Source organism: Pipistrellus hanaki, assembly GCF_964339955.1.
Source record: "Pipistrellus hanaki genome assembly, chromosome: 8".
Taxonomy (NCBI): Eukaryota; Metazoa; Chordata; class Mammalia; order Chiroptera; family Vespertilionidae; genus Pipistrellus; species Pipistrellus hanaki.
In genome coordinates this window covers 79239059-79258770 of record NC_140510.1, presented here as the reverse complement: position 1 = coordinate 79258770, position 19712 = coordinate 79239059, and the positions used below count along the sequence as shown (strand labels likewise).

Genomic DNA, 19712 nt, shown 5'->3' with positions numbered 1-19712 from the left:
CAATAAGTTTGCCTTCATGCTTAGCCAATTTGAGTTTCTGTCACTTGCAACAGCCTTTGCTAATACAGTGGTGATAGGATCTGACATGGTAGGAATTTAGCAGATAATTATGGCCTTCTCTTTACAATGTTCCTTTGCTTGGATTGAACAATATATATTGCATTTCTATACAAACAAGGGACACACACACACACACACACACAATTTTTCCCAGAGAAGAAACAATCTGAAACTATAAATCAGATGACAAGCAATTTTATTTTGCAAAACAATCACTATACAGCAACAAATACATTTGCAAATTTTGATTGAAAAACATGAACTAACTACAATCAGCCATTGAAGAAATGCCTTTCTATGGTAACAGGCTCTAGAGTTATCAGAAGAAAGAAACCCCCCACAGATTTGTAGCGGAGTGTTGGAACCTTGGGATCCCAGCATACAGAGTATACTTTTTGTTGATTTTTTTTTCTTTTTGCTAAAGTTGAAATAGTTTTTGAGCTTAAATATAAGCTTTTTCTGGCAGAGGGACTTGGCCTCAACCTATACACAGAGGTTACAACTCCTAGGCCTAGAAAAACAAACATCAATGCTGAATTTACCACATCGATCTTGGAAGGAGTGCCTAGAATTTGCCTTTCCAAGCCATGAATCTACTTTATTTATTTATGTTGGCTACTTAGACCACGAATATTTTATTTACCTCCTTTTTGGGGCATGAACAATATGAGAAAAACTATAATTATAGCTACGCCAGAAGTAAGCACATTGAGATTATTTCTTTACTACGACTGACATGTTATACTTTGGTTGATGATCCCATTTCTTGCTGTACCACTAGAGGAGTGTCTGAAGAAGCCAGCTACCATTAGTACAGCCTTCCATGTAAGCAAATTCTCTCTTTAACCTTCTTCAGCCATAAGTAGTTGGAGTTACACAGGCGTCTTGCTTGTGGGTGGGATTTCAGCCCATCGCCCTGCTGGAACTCAGCAGGAGGATCCAGAGAGAGTTGGTTCCTAAATGAACACGGCCTTTGAAACTCATCGTAACCTCGGGTCTTCCCTGCATTGTTACAAGGTACCCAATTCTTGGCTGCAGGTGACCCAGAGAGGGTGAGTTCATTGGAGACGCAGGCCTTTTAACTCTTTGCAGCTCTGGATTTACTTATGTCTCCTGTAACAGGTTCTCAAAGGCGGAAGCCCAAGAGAAACTGGCATGAATAGATCTAGAACTGGCACTATGAAGCTGTAGTTTCTAGATCAGCGTATGGATGCCCCCACAAAAGTGGTGTTCAAGAAGCTTATTTGTGTCGTTAACTTTGAGGGTGAAGGCAGGATGGGTTCCACCACTTATCCCCATAAGAAGACATTTATCCTGTGTTTCTCCCTTCTACTGGTACAGAGAATCAGGTTTTTCATTGTTGTTGTTATTAACATTGTAGAGAATCACATTTCCATACCAAGGAAGTGCACTTATTCATCATAATTTTTCTGTGGTTTGAAATGAACATGTGTTTTAAATGCCAAATCTAAGAACGTAATGCTTTACATAATTTTTATTTTAGACACATATTTTTAAGAAACTGAATTATAATGTGGAGAGATGTTCATTTATTCTTAATGTTTATTAAAAATTAAACCAAGTTGAAACAAACAAACAAACAAACAAACAAACCTGTTTCACTTGTTAAAAACTGTTCTAACCAGTTAACTTCTTTCTACCGAACTTCAATCACTACCTAACACTATCAAACATGTAAGAAAATACCATGTTTCCACACAACTATTCTTTCTTCTATTTTCTGGTGCATGTCAAGGGAAGCTGATGGATAAAATGCCCAGATTGGTCAAATAAAACCTCACAGCAATTATTAGGCAGAAAATAGGCACATCCATTGTCCTCCTCAGTAGTTTCTATCTTTTTTACTGTTCTATGAAGTGACTGATTCAAACATAGTTTCCGACATGTTTGCCTACGTAAAGCCTTTTCTTGGAGAGTGAATGGAGGGTGGATGAGTTTTTGCTCCTAGAGTTTCTTTCTGTGGAAGTCACATTGGTCCCAATGTTCAATGAGTCACAAAATGTCACCTGTCTCTCTCTGTTACTGCATCGCTTGAATTCTTTCTTAGATGCTACTATTCTTCCTTTTTGCCTCACCCACACTCATCATTTCCTTCTTTATATTCATGAGTTGGTTTGGCTCAAACAGATCAAACGCCTACCAGATCATTTGCCTGTAACTGTTCATAATCCAACCTACCAGTCCTGAGCAAGAAAATGAATAGATAAAATACTGAATGCACCCACCCGGCCTGGTAATGCATTGCCTTAGTCAGGCCATTGACTAGTGAATTGTTTCTTCATAAGTCTAAGATGGGTGATTTATGAGAGGAATTAATTCATTGATTTGTGATTTCTAGACTGTATGTAAAGTCAAACATATTATATACTCATAAGAAATGCTAAGTCATACAGTATTCCTTTAAACAGTGTTGGAATCTTGAATAAAATGATTTTGATATCTGCATCTCAAGTATTTTGTAGCTATAGCTTCTCAAAATACTGTATTTTTCCTTTCCGATCAAGGGATCTTTCCTTTGGGGAAGGAAGCCAAATCTCTTCTGTCAGATAGTTTAACAAGCAGGTCCTATTTGGAAGAGGGGATAACAAGCCCCAAACTGCCGCTGTTAGTTTCAACTTTAGCAAATGGAAAAAAAAAAAAAGGAAGAAGAAATATTAATAAATCTTTCATGAATGGTTACAGAAATAAAACCCAAACTATTCTGTGACTCAAAGTAACTGAAATCCATAATTTTAAATGAACAATTTGTAAACCCTTTTATGTATAAGTGGACTCACCCCCACAAACTCAGAAAACAAAGAAAAACAAAATCTTCTAGCATCACGGGAGAGACTTGTATCTGGCACTATAACAGGGTTACAGCTTTGAGTTGGTACAGAAAGCAACATCATGCTAAAACTTTTTGTCTTTTTTAATGTATTTTTTTTTTTAAATAGGGAAAGAACCCTGCTAACGTCTACTTTCACATACCTAAAACCGCAACACCAAAGGGTGCAGGAGACACAGATACTGTGAATAAGGAAGTATAATATTCAAGTATATGAGGAAGTATCACAAATGGCCACAGAGAAATATATATATATTTATATCTATAATACTGTATCAAACAGATGGAAAGGGGGTGTGAAACTGGTAGTGTGGACACAAATCTAGCTGATAACTGACATTCTAACCAGACACGAGTCCGTCCTAGTGTAAGTGCCTCATTCTTAAGAGAGCACGTTTGCACCACTTCCTTAACTGCAGCTCAAATGCTTCGTAACTATTTTTTTTTAATCAGTTAAATAATTTATGGAATTGACTTATACTCTGATATAATTATCCAGGTCCCAAATGTTAATAACTTAATTGCATCTTTCTTCCCATTTATACAAAACAACACCTTAAAAAAAACCATATTTCTTACATGCTCTTCCCTCCTTGACATCAGACTCCTTGATTTTTTATTTTTAACCGGCAATAAGTTACAAGTGAAGCTTTTTATTGGTTCACCCAGCGATAGCATAGTGAGATGAGCAGCTTGGATGTTAACAAGGCCTTTCAGAATGTGGTGGATAGCCTTCAGGCACATGAAAGGTGAAAATGCAATTTTTTTTTTTTTTAAATAATAATACTCCATGCAAAACAGAGCAGAGCAAAAAGAATCGCCCAGTCGTACTTAGGTAAAGCCAGTGTCTTCTGTTGCAAATGGAAATCAAGGCAATTGCTGCGTATGCTATTCCTGTTTTTAAATATAAAATTATAACCGTTACTAGAGTTTGGGAATGAGATTATATCTATGGTACGGTTTGTAAAGAATAAACATAACACCTGCTCGGAGCCCACGCCTGCCAAGAGCTCATGCCTAAATAGTATTACTCCGACGCTAAGGGAGAGAGATTCACAAGCCCTGCTTGGCGAGCGCGGCGGTCACGTCCTCGGCCAGGGTGGCCAGCTGAGGGGACTCGAGCAGGTTGATGCTTCCCGAGGAGGAGACGTTGCTGAGCCGCCGGGGGGAGGCCACGCTGGACCTGCCTGGGGACTGCGTGATGATCTCGGCTCCGTGGTCCACGCGGGCCTTCGCATGCTCTCTGAAGTTCAGCTTCTGGCTGTCAATCTGGTGGAGACAAGCATCGGTCCTTGTTAATCCAAGCGTCCTAACTAACTAACCCCTAGATCTCTTTCTGTATCCCAGAGCTAATGGGAAGGTCACTTCTACTCAGCGCTGCCATCCCTGCTTCCCATGTGTCCAGGTCTTTAATCCGGGACCCGTGGTGATGAAGAGTATTTCAGAGGAATTGAAAAAAAAAAAAAAAAAAAAAAGGAGACCACACATGACCTTGTTTCTTACCTTGACATTACCACCTCCGGGTACGTGGTGAGCATTGTCCAGTGAACCGACTTTAGCTTGGGCCTTTTCTTTGAAATCCAGTTTTACACTCTCAATCTTCACACGTCCACCGCCTGTGTGAGGAGAGAGGCTTTAAATGCCTTGCTAAAATGAAATCTTCTATTAGCGGTGACTATTTCCCAAAAATGATTATGGTAGATAGACCATTGTAAACCACAAGCTAAATTAACTCTACTAGCCTCTGACCATAGATGTGAAAAAAAAAAAAAAATCCTTTAAAATTTCCAGTCCATGCCCATTTCCCACATGTCATCCAAGTTAATGACATCTTTTTTGTACCATGATATGGATCGCTTTACATATTAATACCTTTCTCCTCTATCCATTGTAACATAAGATATCAGAGGGGCTTCTCTTATCTGTATGATAAATAATCTGTGACTGCAGGTGCTGACCTGTTTCCTTCATATTCTCCGTAGGTATTCCACATTCCACGGTAACCTGGTGAAAAGCTTGCTGTTGTCAAGGATCATTGTGCTAACACTTCTTTATGAATTTAGTCATCTGATTCAATTATTACAGAGGAGCTAGATTTTGGAATAGGTGGGAGTCCAGGACAATAGTCTTTCATACCAGTAAATCTCTGCACAGAATATTTCCTTGTCTATGTAAAAATTTTCTGAGCATCAAGACCCCAGGTGAATTTGAATAATTGTATACTTACTATCTGGAATTAAAGAATGCAATATTTTCTTTTGTATTCTGGAAAATAATAGGCAGTGTGACCAAATACCTCAGTCATACTGTTGACAGGGAAGTACCAAGTCAGCTAAGTATTTGTAAGTTTGAGTTATAGACAGGGGAATTGTGAAAACAGGCAGAATGGGGCCAAGTCCCTGCTGCCTCATGAATGACAGAGAAGCTAAAGCCAGGGTAGCAGTTCTGAAACTACTAATAGAGAATCCATATAAGAAATTTTAATTCTCTGACTTGCTTTATGAATACCCCTTGCCAAAGCACAGCCTGATTTCTAGACATGTTTCTAAGGCATTTATCCATTTTAAATCTTATCCTACCTTTGTTTTTCAACTAATAAATCTTTTTAATAATTTTCTGATCAGCAATCTTGCTGGGCTTAATTGTTCTTCCACCTTGTTTCTGATAACATGTGAGACAACGATGAATGGGAACACTCTAATACCTGGTTTAATTAAGATGCTAAGCATAGGTGATTAAAACCAACTGCTTCCTCATGTTATTCTATAATAAAATGATATATAAAAATTGTATCAAAATTTCTCAAGAAAACTACAAATTTGATAGTTGTCCATTATTTACATATGAATGGAGGTGGAATTTAGCAAAAATACGTGTAATATGTTATACTCAGAAAAACAACTCAAAATATGTTAGAGTCACATTTGAAAGAGGGGAAAAATCCTTAGGAACTAAGAATATAAACTCTACTGTAGAGCACTAGTCCCATGACATATTCTAGAAAATCAAGAGGTCCATGGCCAAATATGTTGGAGAAGCATTTATATTCTGCTGAGAATTTACAGATCTTATTGACCTACTAAAGGATCTGAGAAATTCAACAGATAGGTAAAATACTTCAGCTTTGCTTAACCACAATCCTTATTTCACTTAACACAGAAAAACAATCTCATGAAAAATCATTGGAATTGCTGCTTTAAGTCCATGTAATTATGTATGAATATGTGATCCAAAGCATTTTATAGGCTATATGTTTAGAAAGAGCTGCAATAAGCATGTTGAGTACATAGAGATAAATGTATATTGTAATTTTTAACCTGTCCTATGATATATGGCCTATTTTTGGTAATTGAGTTTACTTGTCTAAATGAAGATGCCCAAATTTCCAACTTAAGTTTCTCTACATAAAAGAATTAAGTGTCAGGATATTGAAATGTCCTTCCAATCGGGTATTTCACAACAACACAACCTTTGCCTGTCAACTTGTTGAATCCAATATAATATTTCTCCAGCTACTAAAAGCATTTACTTACCTGGCCTGTGGCGGATGTTCTTCAGAGAGCCACATTTGGATGTCACATGGCTTAGGTCTATCTTCTTAGTAACAATCTGTACCTGTGTGAATCACATAAAAATGCTTAAAATGGTGTAGATATGAACAAGCCCCCCAAATTCATACATCAAATCTAGAAACATGTCCAAACTCACAACACACTAAAACATATCCAGGAACCCAATCTGAAGTACATACACACACAGGGCAACATAATCTCCCACATGTACTCCCACATGTTTGGTTGGAAAGAAGGACCCAAGTGGAAGAAAATCCTAAAACAGAAGACTGTATTAGTAGAAAACAGGTCATGCCACAAAGGGGACAGAAACACCTGGATTAATAAAGCAAGCACGAAGCCACATTGTGTTAAACCTTTCCATAAGCAAAGAGCCAAGAGAAGAGGTAAATTATTTTTTCAAAAGTGATTTTTTACATAAAAGTGACCAACATCGCTCAGAGATACAAGAAAAACAGCGTTGCTTTATGTTACAAGAAGAAAAAAAAAGCTGTAAACATGCTTTTCTAAAACATTATGTCTTAGCTACATGGAATTTTTCTTGTGCACCAGATTATTAACGAACAGAATTTTCTTTTCTTTTTGTGTCTTGATGAAATGATTTCCTCTCCCAATATTTAGAATAGCGCTTCTCCAAGAGTGGCTCATTGTCCACTGGCATCGGAAGTCTATGGGGATTACTAAATTGGATGCTGTGGAAATGGGGGCCAGGGACTTTGTGTGTTTGAATAAGTGATTCTTCTCTAGAGGAAAATTTAAGATTATTGTTCTGGAAGTTGGAAGCTCACCTACTTATTTTAAGTTTGTTAGTTATCTCAATTTGTCCCTTTTTACTTAGGTGTTTTGGGTCCACCTTCTGATCACTTCAAGTTGTTGACTCCGACTGGCACTGTTTCTGTGGAGTACCAGGTTGTGGGACTTACAGTTAGGCCAACAGGGCGGAGGGCAGCCATGTCCATATATACAGTGACCCTGAAGCTTAGCCCAGAACTCTTGGAAAAGTCCATCAAACCTTGCATGGACTTCCCAGGACAGGGAAATTTTTATGCTCAGTGGATCGACTTTGAACATAAGGTGACAACTCTTGATAGAAGTCACTTGCTCATCTCTCTTTTCACTGCTCGACTCCATCTTTTTCCAGTTGAGGAGCAAGGAGCCAAAAGTTAGACAGGTGAGAGTTCTGGTTTTTGTACTCTAAATTACTGGAGTCCTGAATGGCCAGAACCTAAAGTTTAGGTGACAGGATCTGGCTTGAGTTTGCCTGTTTCAATTCTGCCTCAACTAAGTTTGAGAGATATGGATTCATCTTTCCTTTCCTCTCTGGATATTATGTCCACTCAATTTAAGAGACAGGAAATATGCCATTAAGACTTGTATGCCTGGACTTGAATCCTTTCACTTCAAATTAGATATGACCCACACTTCTGACATCACACACTGGGTATTTTAAACGATATCAGTCTTTGCCTCAGGAGTAATTTAAATGGAGCCAGAAAAATGTGTGCCCAGGTGACTTTTGCAAGGAAACAGAGATGGCATGAGGAAATAGCTTGGGCCAAAGGCCGGTAAACAAAATTGGCCAGTGAAGTGGGTTTTCTAACCCCCTGAAAACCATAGTGCACTCCATTAAGGTTTTGTTTCTTCAAATGAAAGCAAGAAATTTGCTGGTGATCTTAAAGAGAAGAATGAGAAACCCATCACCAAAAATGCAAGGCTGAGAAGCTACCAGATCAGTGGTTCTCAACCTTTTTAATGCCGTGACCCTTTAATACAGTTCCTCATGTTGTGCTGACCCCCAACCATAAAATTATTTTGATACTGTTAATGAATTGTAATGTAAATATCCGTGTTTTCTGATGGTCTTAGGTGACCCTGCTAGTGGTTCTCAACCTGTGGATCATGACCCACAGGTTGAGAACCACTGCTGTAGAGCTTAAGACAGATATTTACATTACAATTCATTGATACAGTTGTGAAGTAGCAAGGAAAATAATTTTATGGTTGGGGGTCACCACACAATGAGGAACTGTATTAAAGGGTAGCGGCATTAGAAAGGTTGAGAACCACTGTCCCAGATCACGGGGACACATGGCACAGCAACAAGGCAGAGTGTGTTGGGAAGGAGGCAGGAAAGGAGACAGGGAGCTGGCTGTGCAGATGGCTCCACGCAATCAGGACAGCTTTCTATCAGAAGCTTCTACTTACATTTCCGCCCCCGGCAGAATGTTTGATGTTATCCTTGGAACCACATCTGGACTGAACCTTGCTAAAATCGATCTTCTTGTTTAAAATCCTAACCTAAAAGGAATTGGAGGTAACTTCATTGTGCATGTTTCTTTTAATATGCTGGGTATAGGGAACCAGAAGGGGTAGTGCCGAAAAGGCTCCAAACTCTCTTCCACCTACATAATCATTTAAGAGAAAAAGGAACACCGGAACTAAAGAGCAGGTCTATCGTATAAAAACAAGCCTCTATCGTTCTGCACTCCCAAGGGCCAAGTGCTCCAGAGCCTATGCATCCCATTTGAAGGCAGGTATAATATGGAAGCAATTAGAGGAAGAGAAAAATGAAAACTTGGACTATCTGGGAGGAGGAGGCTTACAATACTGAGGGCAGCAGTGAGACTCAGGTTTACTCTACGGAAGGTCCAATAGTTCAGTGTAGTTCAGCCCAGGATCCTGAAGGATATGCCAGTGCCCTACCTGCCTCTCTTTAACCCTGACAGTGTCAGCATCACCATTATGAGTCATCTTCACTTAATTGCATTATGGGGTCACCTAGCACAGGGTCTAGTGAACGCTACAGGTGAGGGTCCTCATTCGTTCAGGGGAAGAACCCCTGGTTTCCTAAGAGGGTCTGTGCCCTCCCTGAAGGCGGGGCTCAGTGGCCTTTTGAAATGCCTCTCTGAAAACTGCTCACACACAGCCACTGCCCCTGCATGGTGGGTGTGGAAGCATTCTCTCCACCTGCAGAAGGTGGAAAACCAAAGAACTTTCGTTAGCTGACTTGTATTAGGTCATGTAGTCCAGGCCTCGGGTGGGTCCAACAGATTTGAGGTTAGGTGTTTTATTTCTATGTTCAGCAAGTTCAGTTTTGTCTTGAAGACAATAGAAAATCCAGATCTGAGAAGATATTACTCTGGCATAGTATACTAATGTGCAGAGTAAAACTCTTGTGACTTCTTTGATGTGCCTTTTGCATTCTGCATGGTGCATAGGGCAGATAAGCAAAGTCTGCACAGAAAGAAAGGTTTATTTTTGTTGTTTGGTTGGTTCATTTTATTATTTCTAAAGCTACTGTTCTTCCCTTCCCTGGATAGCTAAAGAGAAGTCACATTTTCAATGTTTTATGGGACAGTTTATCCCCTTATTTTTTTTTAAAAAAGATAAATTTCTTAGATATACACTGTGTTACATCTAGTATTACATCTCTTGATCTTTCAAAAAAAGGATAAAAAATTTCAAGAGGACATGAATCCTGACTATTTTTAACTAGACAAAGCTCAAATCGCAGTGCCTGCCTAACTAACACTGACAACATAGCTGTCCCTTATAGGGAAATATCATTGGCAACTCTCATTGATAGCCCAAGGGAAGGGCCTCTTGTCAAAATCTGAATTCATAAGATGTGATGATTGGGCCACACTCTAGGGCATAATAAAAATTCCAGTTTCATAAAAAGGGATATATCACACAGTCTATTTCTAAAAATAAGTGTATTTGTAAGCTAAGAATTTCATATAAACTATGATATCCATACCTTAGAATCAATAAAGACTATTACATTTCAAACCACAAAAAAATGTATTTTAGAAAGGAAATCATTTTTATTTATTATGCCTAATAATACTTTTAATTTTTACCCATGAAGATCTAATTATTTGGCAATGAAGTAGGATTCACCTAAGCCAGTTTTTTCTCTCATCCTTAGGAATATACAGGGTCTCATACTGCATTAACAAATTTTAAATTGGAGATCGTTAGAGTACCAATCAAGCCACTCAGTACAGAGTGATCACAAGCCAAATGTTAACTCTGATTAACATGTTGCAAAAATGGAAATTCTAAACTTGGCTGCAAGAATCTGACTCTAACATTTAATCAACTTTTTGACAATTTTTATGATTGCCAAAACAAGTTATTCAAACCCAAAGGGATCACACACATTGCCTGCATTAGAGATAATTTAAATCTTAAAAATCTTAAAACTTAAATGTCGACTTCTGTTGATTTTTTCCTGGTGTTCTAGATAGTCACAGATTTTCTAGTGAAACAACTTGCTGATTCTTTTCAATGGTAGACTTTCTTAACCTATATTGGCTCAATCTATAATGTGAAGCTGGCCTTTGACATGCATTAATGGTACATTCTTTACACACTTCCATACATGCAATAGCTACATGGTTTCTTGCTTTTGTCTAAAATGAGGCCAAGTATGACACGCACCATCTTGCTTGATGGCTAAGTAGACAAAACAAAACCCCTTTGCTCAGTGTGATTTATCCTCTAGCTTGACAACCTGCACTGGGTACCCACCTTGTCTGTGTGACTCACATTTATGCCTTAGAAAAATTACAAAATACTTTATGCCAACGATTTCTAGGATCATTTGCATTAATTAATACTTAGAGTTAATTCCACAAAATGCCAGCACTTGTCACAAACCTTTCCATAAAATAAAATTAAAAAATAGATGGCTGCTGTGAAGGATAAAGTTTTGGCAATGAAATAGAATTATCCTTCTAAATTAGCTGTGTGTGTGTGTGTGTGTGTGTGTGTGTGTGTGTGTGTATTTAAATCAGAGTTGAGTTTTAACTCTCTCTGTTCTATGGGAAGATCTAAATCAAATTTCTTTGATATGAATTTGCATTGAGCTTTTGTTTTCCTAAAGCATGTCAACAGAAAATGATTTTAGTATTTTAAAGACTGTCTAAAAATATAAATAAAAAACTTCTATTTGGCAAATTAACTAATTTTCTATATTCATGATATGGAAGAAAAATATTTGAATAATCATTACCCAAAATGAACTCTATAACACATTTTAACTTATTTTCTTTTATCCAAAGTTTTACTTGCACTATTATTGCAAAATGGGGACAAATGAAAGAGAGGCCATTTTTTCTCCTGCGTACTGCACAGTGGAAGTGAAATCAACTGGATCATCTTCCTAATGCTCTGCCTTGTTCAAAATTCTCACCGACTCCCTATTGCCAATTAAATGCATCAACATTTTTCAGCCAGCCAGCCAGGGTGAAAATCTGATTTTTGAGGCCTCTCTTAATATGTTTACATTTTGGGCCAGACTGTGTTTACACTTTCAAGTTCATCCCCAGGCTTTCATTCTGTTATTATCTCTTGCTAGTAGAACCTGTAACAGATCATCTTTCAAGGTTCAGCCCAATCAGCCCAGCCACAGTGGGAGACTGGAAAAAAGGATTTTGGTATCATAGGGAAATATTGGTGACCTACTTGTATACGTAGTTGACAAATTGCTATCATATTCTGAGGCAAACCATAGATATGAGATCTGAAAGTGACCTTATAGTCTATTTAATTTTTATTTTTGTTATTCCTCACCCGAGGATATTTTTCCATTGATTTTTAGGCAGAGTGGAAGAGAGAGAGAAAGACAGAGGGAAACATCGATGTGAGAGAAACACATTGATTGGTTGCTTCCTGCACGTGCCTGACCAGGGCTCGGGCTGGGGAGGAGCCTGCAACCAAGGTATGTGTCCTTGACTGGAACTAAATCTGAGACCCTGTGGTCCTCAGGCTGATGCTCTATCCACTGAGCCAAACCAACTAGGGCATAGTCTATTTAAATGAGATGGTGCTGTATACAAAAACAGGTATTATTTTGTTGCTTCTATTCGACATAAGAGGTCAGTATCTTAGGTTATACAAAATTTAATAGAAAAGGGAGACCAAGAACTCAGCTTTTACATTGTGGTGCAATATTCTTTTTTTTTTTTTTTTTTTTTTTAATTTCTCTGTTGCCTAAGGTATTACATATCTGTCCTCATCCCATTATCACTAAAACATACTCAGATGAGCTCGCAGTCAGGATCTAAAATAGAATGCTGCCAATTTATATCAGAAATGCAATTCTAATCTCTTAAGTTAAAATCTATAAGGTAATAGAGATATTTTTAGAAAAGATCTGTTAGGCAACCAAATAAAAGTTTCTCTTATATGGTCACAATAATTTTTATCCAATAGTAACCAGAAGAAATAAATATGTCAGGTGATTTTCATTATATTTTATACGCTAGCTTTCTCAGATAAGTTTCAAACTCTTGGCAATAAGTCATAACCAGTAACTCCACCTCCTTTTTTTTTTTTTTTTTTTTTTTTTTTTAAGAACTGTTAGCTCATAATATGAGGAAGGCATCATAATAATTACTGGGATTTTATACCTGGCAGCAAATACACATTCTTATGGTTCTTACCTGCCCCCCTTTGGGCTGGTATTTAATGTTGTCTGTTGATCCGATTTTAGACTTGACATTCTTCAGGTCAGGCAGTGGTTGGTTAATAAGCCGAAGCTGCTTAGGAGTGGCAGGAGACTTTGGAGGAGTACGGATGATGGCAACTTTCTTCTCACTGGGGACCAAGATGGCAGATTTGGGGGTTCCTGGCGTGTGAGGGGTCCTGGGATAGCTAGGGGTTCCAGGGGTACCTGGGGTGCGTGAGGAGTAGCTTGGAGGGGTGCCAGGAGTGATGGCGGTTGACCCAGGGGTAGTGGGTGTTGAAGTGCCACTTTTGCCTGCTCTGCGAATCGGCTCTGACCCTATGTGAACAAATAAAGAGCAAAACCAAAAACTCAGCGTTAAAAAGCTCTCCTCAATGAATCCTTCTTCTCATAATTGTTAGAATTTACAATGCATTAAGTTTCTGAGGTATTTAGAGTATCTATGAATCACAATGCTAAAAAATGTAAGCCTCCTCCTTTAGCACCATTACCTGGTACATTTTTTTGAACATGCATTGCTGTCAATGCAAGAATAAAACTTGAGTTTTCCTGATTTGTTCTTCTTACTAGTAATTATATTATAAATGTGTCAAAAATGTTTGTTTTTTTTTTTTTACCTGAGTAATCATTAAGGCATATGGATCTGCCATTAGTTGCAAAAAGAGTCTGCCCTTAATCTTATGTGGGTCCATATTTACTGAAGTTCCCTCAAATAGTATGCAGACCATTGTTCTGTGCAGCAAGTCCATTCTGAAATCCAGGTGGACATTCAATGTAAAACTGTGACCTAAATCACATACTTTTGGACTATGTAGAAAATTATCTACTGAATGATGTTTCAGTGGTATCCACTCATCTTATATTGAAGAGCACTGTGAATTGCAAATGTGTTTATTGAAAGCCATTCAGGAATGTCAGACATTGTCTACAATATCATATATTTTCTTTCTAGCCAATGTTGTCTTAGTTCTTAACACCAAAAAAAAGCCCATTTATCTCCTTAGAAAAGTAGGATGTTTTTAACATTATATTCACAATAAATCTTGTATCTGATTGTGTTTTCTCCTCTACCTTCATTACTAGTTTGGTAATTTGAAGTCAAATCAATAATCTCTCATGGTCAATTATTCAGGATATTTCAAGATATAATTTGTTGGGGGGCCTCAACTTGACTTTAGCCTCATTTTATCATTTGACTCCTTTCTCCCATTTCTTATACTATGTTTGCCTCATATTATCTTTTAAAATGTATTTTGAATGACATTTCAAACTTTGTTTTTGAAAGAACTATGATATAAATAAAAGTATACCTTACAAATTTCAAAGCATTTTTGTGAACATCAAAATAACAATCAACCAACTAAACAAACAAACAAAAACAAAACACAAAAAAGACAATAGTTAGAGGGTCCTCTTATTATCTCTAATTTAAAAATGAGGACATTGAGGCTCATTTACCCAGACAATATTAAATTCTAAGTCAGATATGATACTTAGCTTCTTAATATTTCTTTACATTTTTTTAAAATATTTTTTTTTATTGATTTTAGAGAGGAAGGGAGAGGGAGAAAGAGATAAAAACATCAACGATGAGAATCATTGAATGGCTACTTCCTGCAGGCAACCTACTGGGGATTGAGCCCACAACCCAGGCATGTTCTCTGACTGGGAATTAATCCATGATCTCCTGGTTCATAGGTTCTTGCTCAACCACTTTGCAACACCCACTGGCTGGGATGTTTATCTTTTTCTTAACATAAAAAATCTTTTCTCTTAAAGTAATACATTGATTTCATTTATAGACTACTTATTTACATTATTTACATTGATTATACAAACTCTTTTACTTTTTTGTATTTTATAGAAAGGACATGATTTTTATTTTTCACTACTGAGTATATGGTACTTTGTAAAAATCCAGGACTCTTTTAGAAATCCTGCAGAGAGGATAAAGATCTGACTCATTAAGTTTGAAACCAATGAAGTGAAAAGGACAGAGTCATCTAATGTAATTGATTGACCATTGTTGTAGGAATGTCTTCCTGAGAAAGAGGACAATTAATATTTGCTTACATATTTACAAGTAGTGAGCTCCACAGAGCTTCTGAGACAGTTGTGATGTAGGGGCACCACTGAGCTACTCATTAGTCTAGGTTTAATCTCCTGGAGAAACAGAATAACTTATTCCCTCTTTCAGTGAACAGTTTTCACATATCAATTAAAAGTAGCCCTTTCAATTTGGTTTGTAACATAAGGGCAAAATAGGTAAACTCTTCAACTGACAATATGAAGTGAGATATGAAGAGACCGAAGTGATAAATTAGTGAGCGTTCTGTGATTTTTATTGCTTTCAACAAAATTGTATTTCGAGACCAGGATGATACAACCACACCCAACTTGCCTGTAGCTTCTTTTCTACTCAGCTTGTTTATGACCAAGTTTTTTTACGCAGGCTTCAATCAACCACTATGTCCTTCTGAAGAACTTCATTTCTGCCTCAAATGTTTTCTCTATGATTTCCTAACCTCCCGATAACTCAGGTCTTTGAGGGAGAGGGATCTTCTCTGTATTATTTGTCACTGTACCCAGCAAGGGTAGCTTTCATGGGATCTGTACACAGGAGATATACAATATATTTTCTTTTTTAAATAGTACGAATCGGATTCAGAATTGATCCAAGTGTGCTGAGGTGTTTGTTTTTGTTTGTTTGACTTTATAGAGATTAAGCTGATGCAATATTTTGGGTGTGAAGAACAATTTTTACGAAAGATATTTTTAAAAATAAGAGTCATTGCTATACTTTTAGAAAAAGGCTTTAAGCTTTGGGAAACTAAAGAATAAAGTTTTTGGTTACATCTGGAGAATGAGGGGGGAAATCACTAAAATTATGCCATTAACAGTGCTGTTCAATAAATATAATCAATTTTTATTGCAATAAGTGATGTTCTAGTCATCAAAATGACAAATCTGAGTGTTTCTTATATGTTCTGGCATTTAAAAAGGTTAAATTTAAGATACTAAAACAACTAAATAGGGGTGAAGGAGGTGAGAGGTCAATGGGGGGAAAGGGGACATATATAATACCTTCAACAATAAAGATTTAAAAAATTAAAATACTTACAAGTTACTTTAATAAATGACACTCCTATTTATCCTGTCAGCTCCTCAATGACAATGTATTTTCCTCCTTTTGGGCCTAAACTAACTTCCGGTGTAGCATTGTTCCTTTCAAATCTTTTCAATAGCTGTACCAACTGCTAGAACATTCTTGGGTGCAGTTAAAAAGATGACAGGCAAATCACATTCTTCTAATTGTGCCTGAGCCTTTTAGCTATTGCTATGTGGAGATAAAACAAACCCTTTCCTTAGAGTATCAGTTATGTTCATTATCAAATACAGTATTTTCCAGTGTATAAGATGACCCCCTAAACAGGTTTAGGCATATATTCGCTGTATAAGACTAACCCCCACTTCAAAGAAAAGACTTACTTTGCCATCAAGATCTGTTGCCGGGACCGGTTTGGCTCAATGGATAGAGCGTCGGCTTGGGGACTGAAGCGTCCCGGGTTTGATTCCGGTCAAGGGCATGTACCTTGGTTGCGGGCATATCCCCAGTAGGGGGTGTGCAAGAGGCAGCTGATCAATGGCTCTCATCGATGTTTCTAATTCTCTATCTCTCCCTTCCTCTCTGTACAAAACCAATAAAATATATTAAAAAAAAAAAAAGATCTGCAGGTAATTTTTGTGCAATTTTGGTCTTTTGCCCCCGATTTTCGGTTGACTTTTTCTCATTTCAAAAGTCGTCTTATACGCCGGAAAATTAATACAATGAAACACGCTTATGTAAGTAAAGTTAGAAAGTCAAAATAGGATGACTCAGAACAAAAAAACAATTTATATGCAGGTACATTTTATAGGGTAGAGCACAGTGGCTTGAAGTTGTGGATTTATGAAGGAAGTGCCATTTGTTTCCATAGCAACAAATAGAAACATGATTTATGATCTGCATTTGGGGAGCACCTGATACATTTGTCTTGTCTTAACACCCCCAGGGTTATGCCCAATTCCAACTCTGGAGCTGAAGTCTTTTCTCTGGAGATGACTAACTCTTAAATGCATTCTTTCCAATTTCTTTTGAATATTTTATTTTTTTGCTAAGGAAAAAAAGAGTTTTAATGCTTTCAAAGTGTTCCTAGCACATATTTCAAAGGATGTTAATACTTCATGAAGCTAAATGATGTAGAGCACAATTGCTCTAATTATAACAAACATTTTCATTGTTGACAAAAGCACTGTTTAAATGTCATGCAAAAATAGTCACATTTCAAGTGAGCTAATTACTAAAAATTAAAAAAAGAAGTGGTAAAGTCAACTATAATGTGATAGCAGTGGCAATTTCCACCATTTTGTAATGGATTTTAATGGCAGAGACTATTTTTCAAATGTTTCCACCAATTTGTAATGATTTTTAAGTTATACAGATATTGAAGTATTTCCCAAAGGGATTCTATAGAGCAATTCTCTGGAACTATTTCTTCCAAATAAATACAGAGAAGACATTATGAGGACAGGTTGTGAAATGATCAGTGGGCTGACAGCCAAGTTCAACCACTTACTAGCTGAATAGCACTGAACAAGTTACCCTCTCTAAAAAGGTCAGTTTTCTCATTAGAAGACTTACTGAGGTTATTAATACCTAACCATTAGCTTTGTTAACTAAATTGCGTGGAGAATGTGTCTTATGATTTTAGCATCTCCATGTCTCAATAAATGGTAGCCATTTTTGGTGTAATAGAAACATATTTGTGAAAGTATTGAACCCAGGCTTTACTAGATAATCTTGGTAACAACACAGCATATAAGTAGATAATGTATGATTAGAACATTTTTATAATCTTTACATACACTGTGATAACTATCAACCAGTACATGATGGGCCATTGCTCTAAAGAAAGCTCTGGCACAGAACCCGCTCTGTTTACAGCCTGATTGGAAGGCAAATTCTCAACAAACTGAGCAGGATCCTAGGCTTTGATTGTTGACTTTCCACTAGATTTTAAGGGTTAAGTTTCTATAGCTATATATTTTCTAAACACCTGACTACAGATTTTCTTCATTACTTCTGTCAAATTTATTTTTACACTAAATGTGAAAGAAGGGGGAAACATATTCTGAGAAGAACAACGTTGTCCCAATCCCGTTTAATAACAAAGCAGTATGTACTCATTTCTGCCATGAATCATTTTGACTCAAACAGCTCTTAGGACCCATCCATTGTCCGGATTTCCTGATGCTTAGGACAAACGCAATCTGATTTTAAAGCACAGGTTGACAAATGTAAAGTATAACTACGCAAGTTCTGCTCTCCTTATGGGATTTTAGAAACGTGACGAGAAAGGAAGAGAAACCAAAGGAACCTACTAGTGGTCCGCCGTGCTGAAGAGGAGAAGGAACTGTTGAGGGAGAAGGAGTTCTCATCTCTGTCTCCCGACACAGCTCTCCGCGGAGGGAGGATGGAGGAGGGTCTCGGCAGAGAAGAGCGCTTCTCTGGGCTCTTGGTGACTCCATCCTGGTGCTGGGGGAGGGGGAACAAAAGGACGCTGGGTTCTTGGAAACCTTTATTTTTAATGACACAAGGTGATTGCATTGCTTTGGCTATTTTTCCTCCTGTGCTGCTAGATTCATTTCTCTAATACGCACTACTGAATTTCACCTGCTTATAAGCATTTCTACTTCAAAACTTAGAATTCACATTTGCCTAGAGGTTTTCTTAAAATGGATTACTTCAGATTTAGTATTAATAATTTATTATGAAGTTCCAATCCTGATAATATAGGCAAAATGAATTTACTCAATGAATTAATTTTAGCAAATTAATAATTTTACTGAGAAATCTATGTTAGCATGATAATTTATTAATCAGAAAGGAATGGCAGTAGGGCATTGCATGCATAATATTCCTCATAATGACCTTGCGTACATTGTGCACCTATGTCATAGGAACTGGAAGCACTTTATATTCACTTATGACTTAATTCTTAGCACAAAAATGATATGCATTTTATAGCCAAAGAGACAGGCTTAATCACTTTATATAATTTTTTCAAGTTGGTAGGTAACAGACATCACTATTAAATCCTGATGTGTCTGATATCAAATCCAAACTCTCTACTGTATTATCTATATATAACAAACATCTAAGTGACTGTCCAAATGTTTGACCGGTAGCTATAATGTGCACTGACCACCAGGGGGCAGATGCTCAACACACAGGTATGAGAACATGGAACAGACTGATGAACCTCAGAGGGAAGATGGGAGAGGGGAAGGGGGGAAGAGATTAACCAAAGATCTATACATACTAGAGGCCCTGTGCATGGATTTGTGCACCAGTGGGGTCCTGCCCTCAGCCTGGTCTGTGAGGATTAAGCTGAAACCATGCACTAGGCCTCCAACACCCCCTGAGGGGTCCCAGGTTCTGAGAAGGTGCAGGGTACTATAATTTGGTATTATTAGATTATACAATATACTACTATATATTAGATTATATATGTAACATGCTACATGCAACATGTTTAATAAATTTTGTTTGTATTTGAAATTTAAATTATATTTGTTTGTATTTGAAATTTAAATTATATTTCCTAGGTATATCATCCAATAATAAATTAATGGATGATACACCTAGAAAAAAACATTTTCTAGTTTTTTAATGGTTAGACTATTCATAGCTACTCAAACTTTTAATTTGCATATA

The 19712-nt window shown here is 37.3% G+C and overlaps 1 protein-coding gene across 30 annotated transcripts in view; it reads right to left on the bottom strand.

Moving 5' to 3' along the window:
* Positions 1-239: 239 nt before the first annotated feature.
* The window catches only part of MAP2 (microtubule associated protein 2), a 223386-nt gene continuing 203913 nt past the window's right edge, over positions 240-19712 (bottom strand). For 15 of the 30 annotated variants that reach the window (XM_084892944.1, XM_084892947.1, XM_084892936.1 and 12 more), the window contains 6 exons: positions 18377-18530; positions 12933-13273; positions 8686-8778; positions 6442-6523; positions 4412-4524; positions 240-4177 (listed from right to left, as the gene is read on the bottom strand). In XM_084892944.1, the coding sequence (XP_084749070.1) occupies positions 3962-4177; positions 4412-4524; positions 6442-6523; positions 8686-8778; positions 12933-13273; positions 18377-18530 (999 nt within the window). In that variant the 3' untranslated portion in view covers positions 240-3961. The remainder of the gene's footprint in view (positions 4178-4411; positions 4525-6441; positions 6524-8685; positions 8779-12932; positions 13274-18376; positions 18531-19712) is intronic. The other 15 variants (XM_084892945.1, XM_084892963.1, XM_084892941.1 and 12 more) reach the window with 1 other exon arrangement.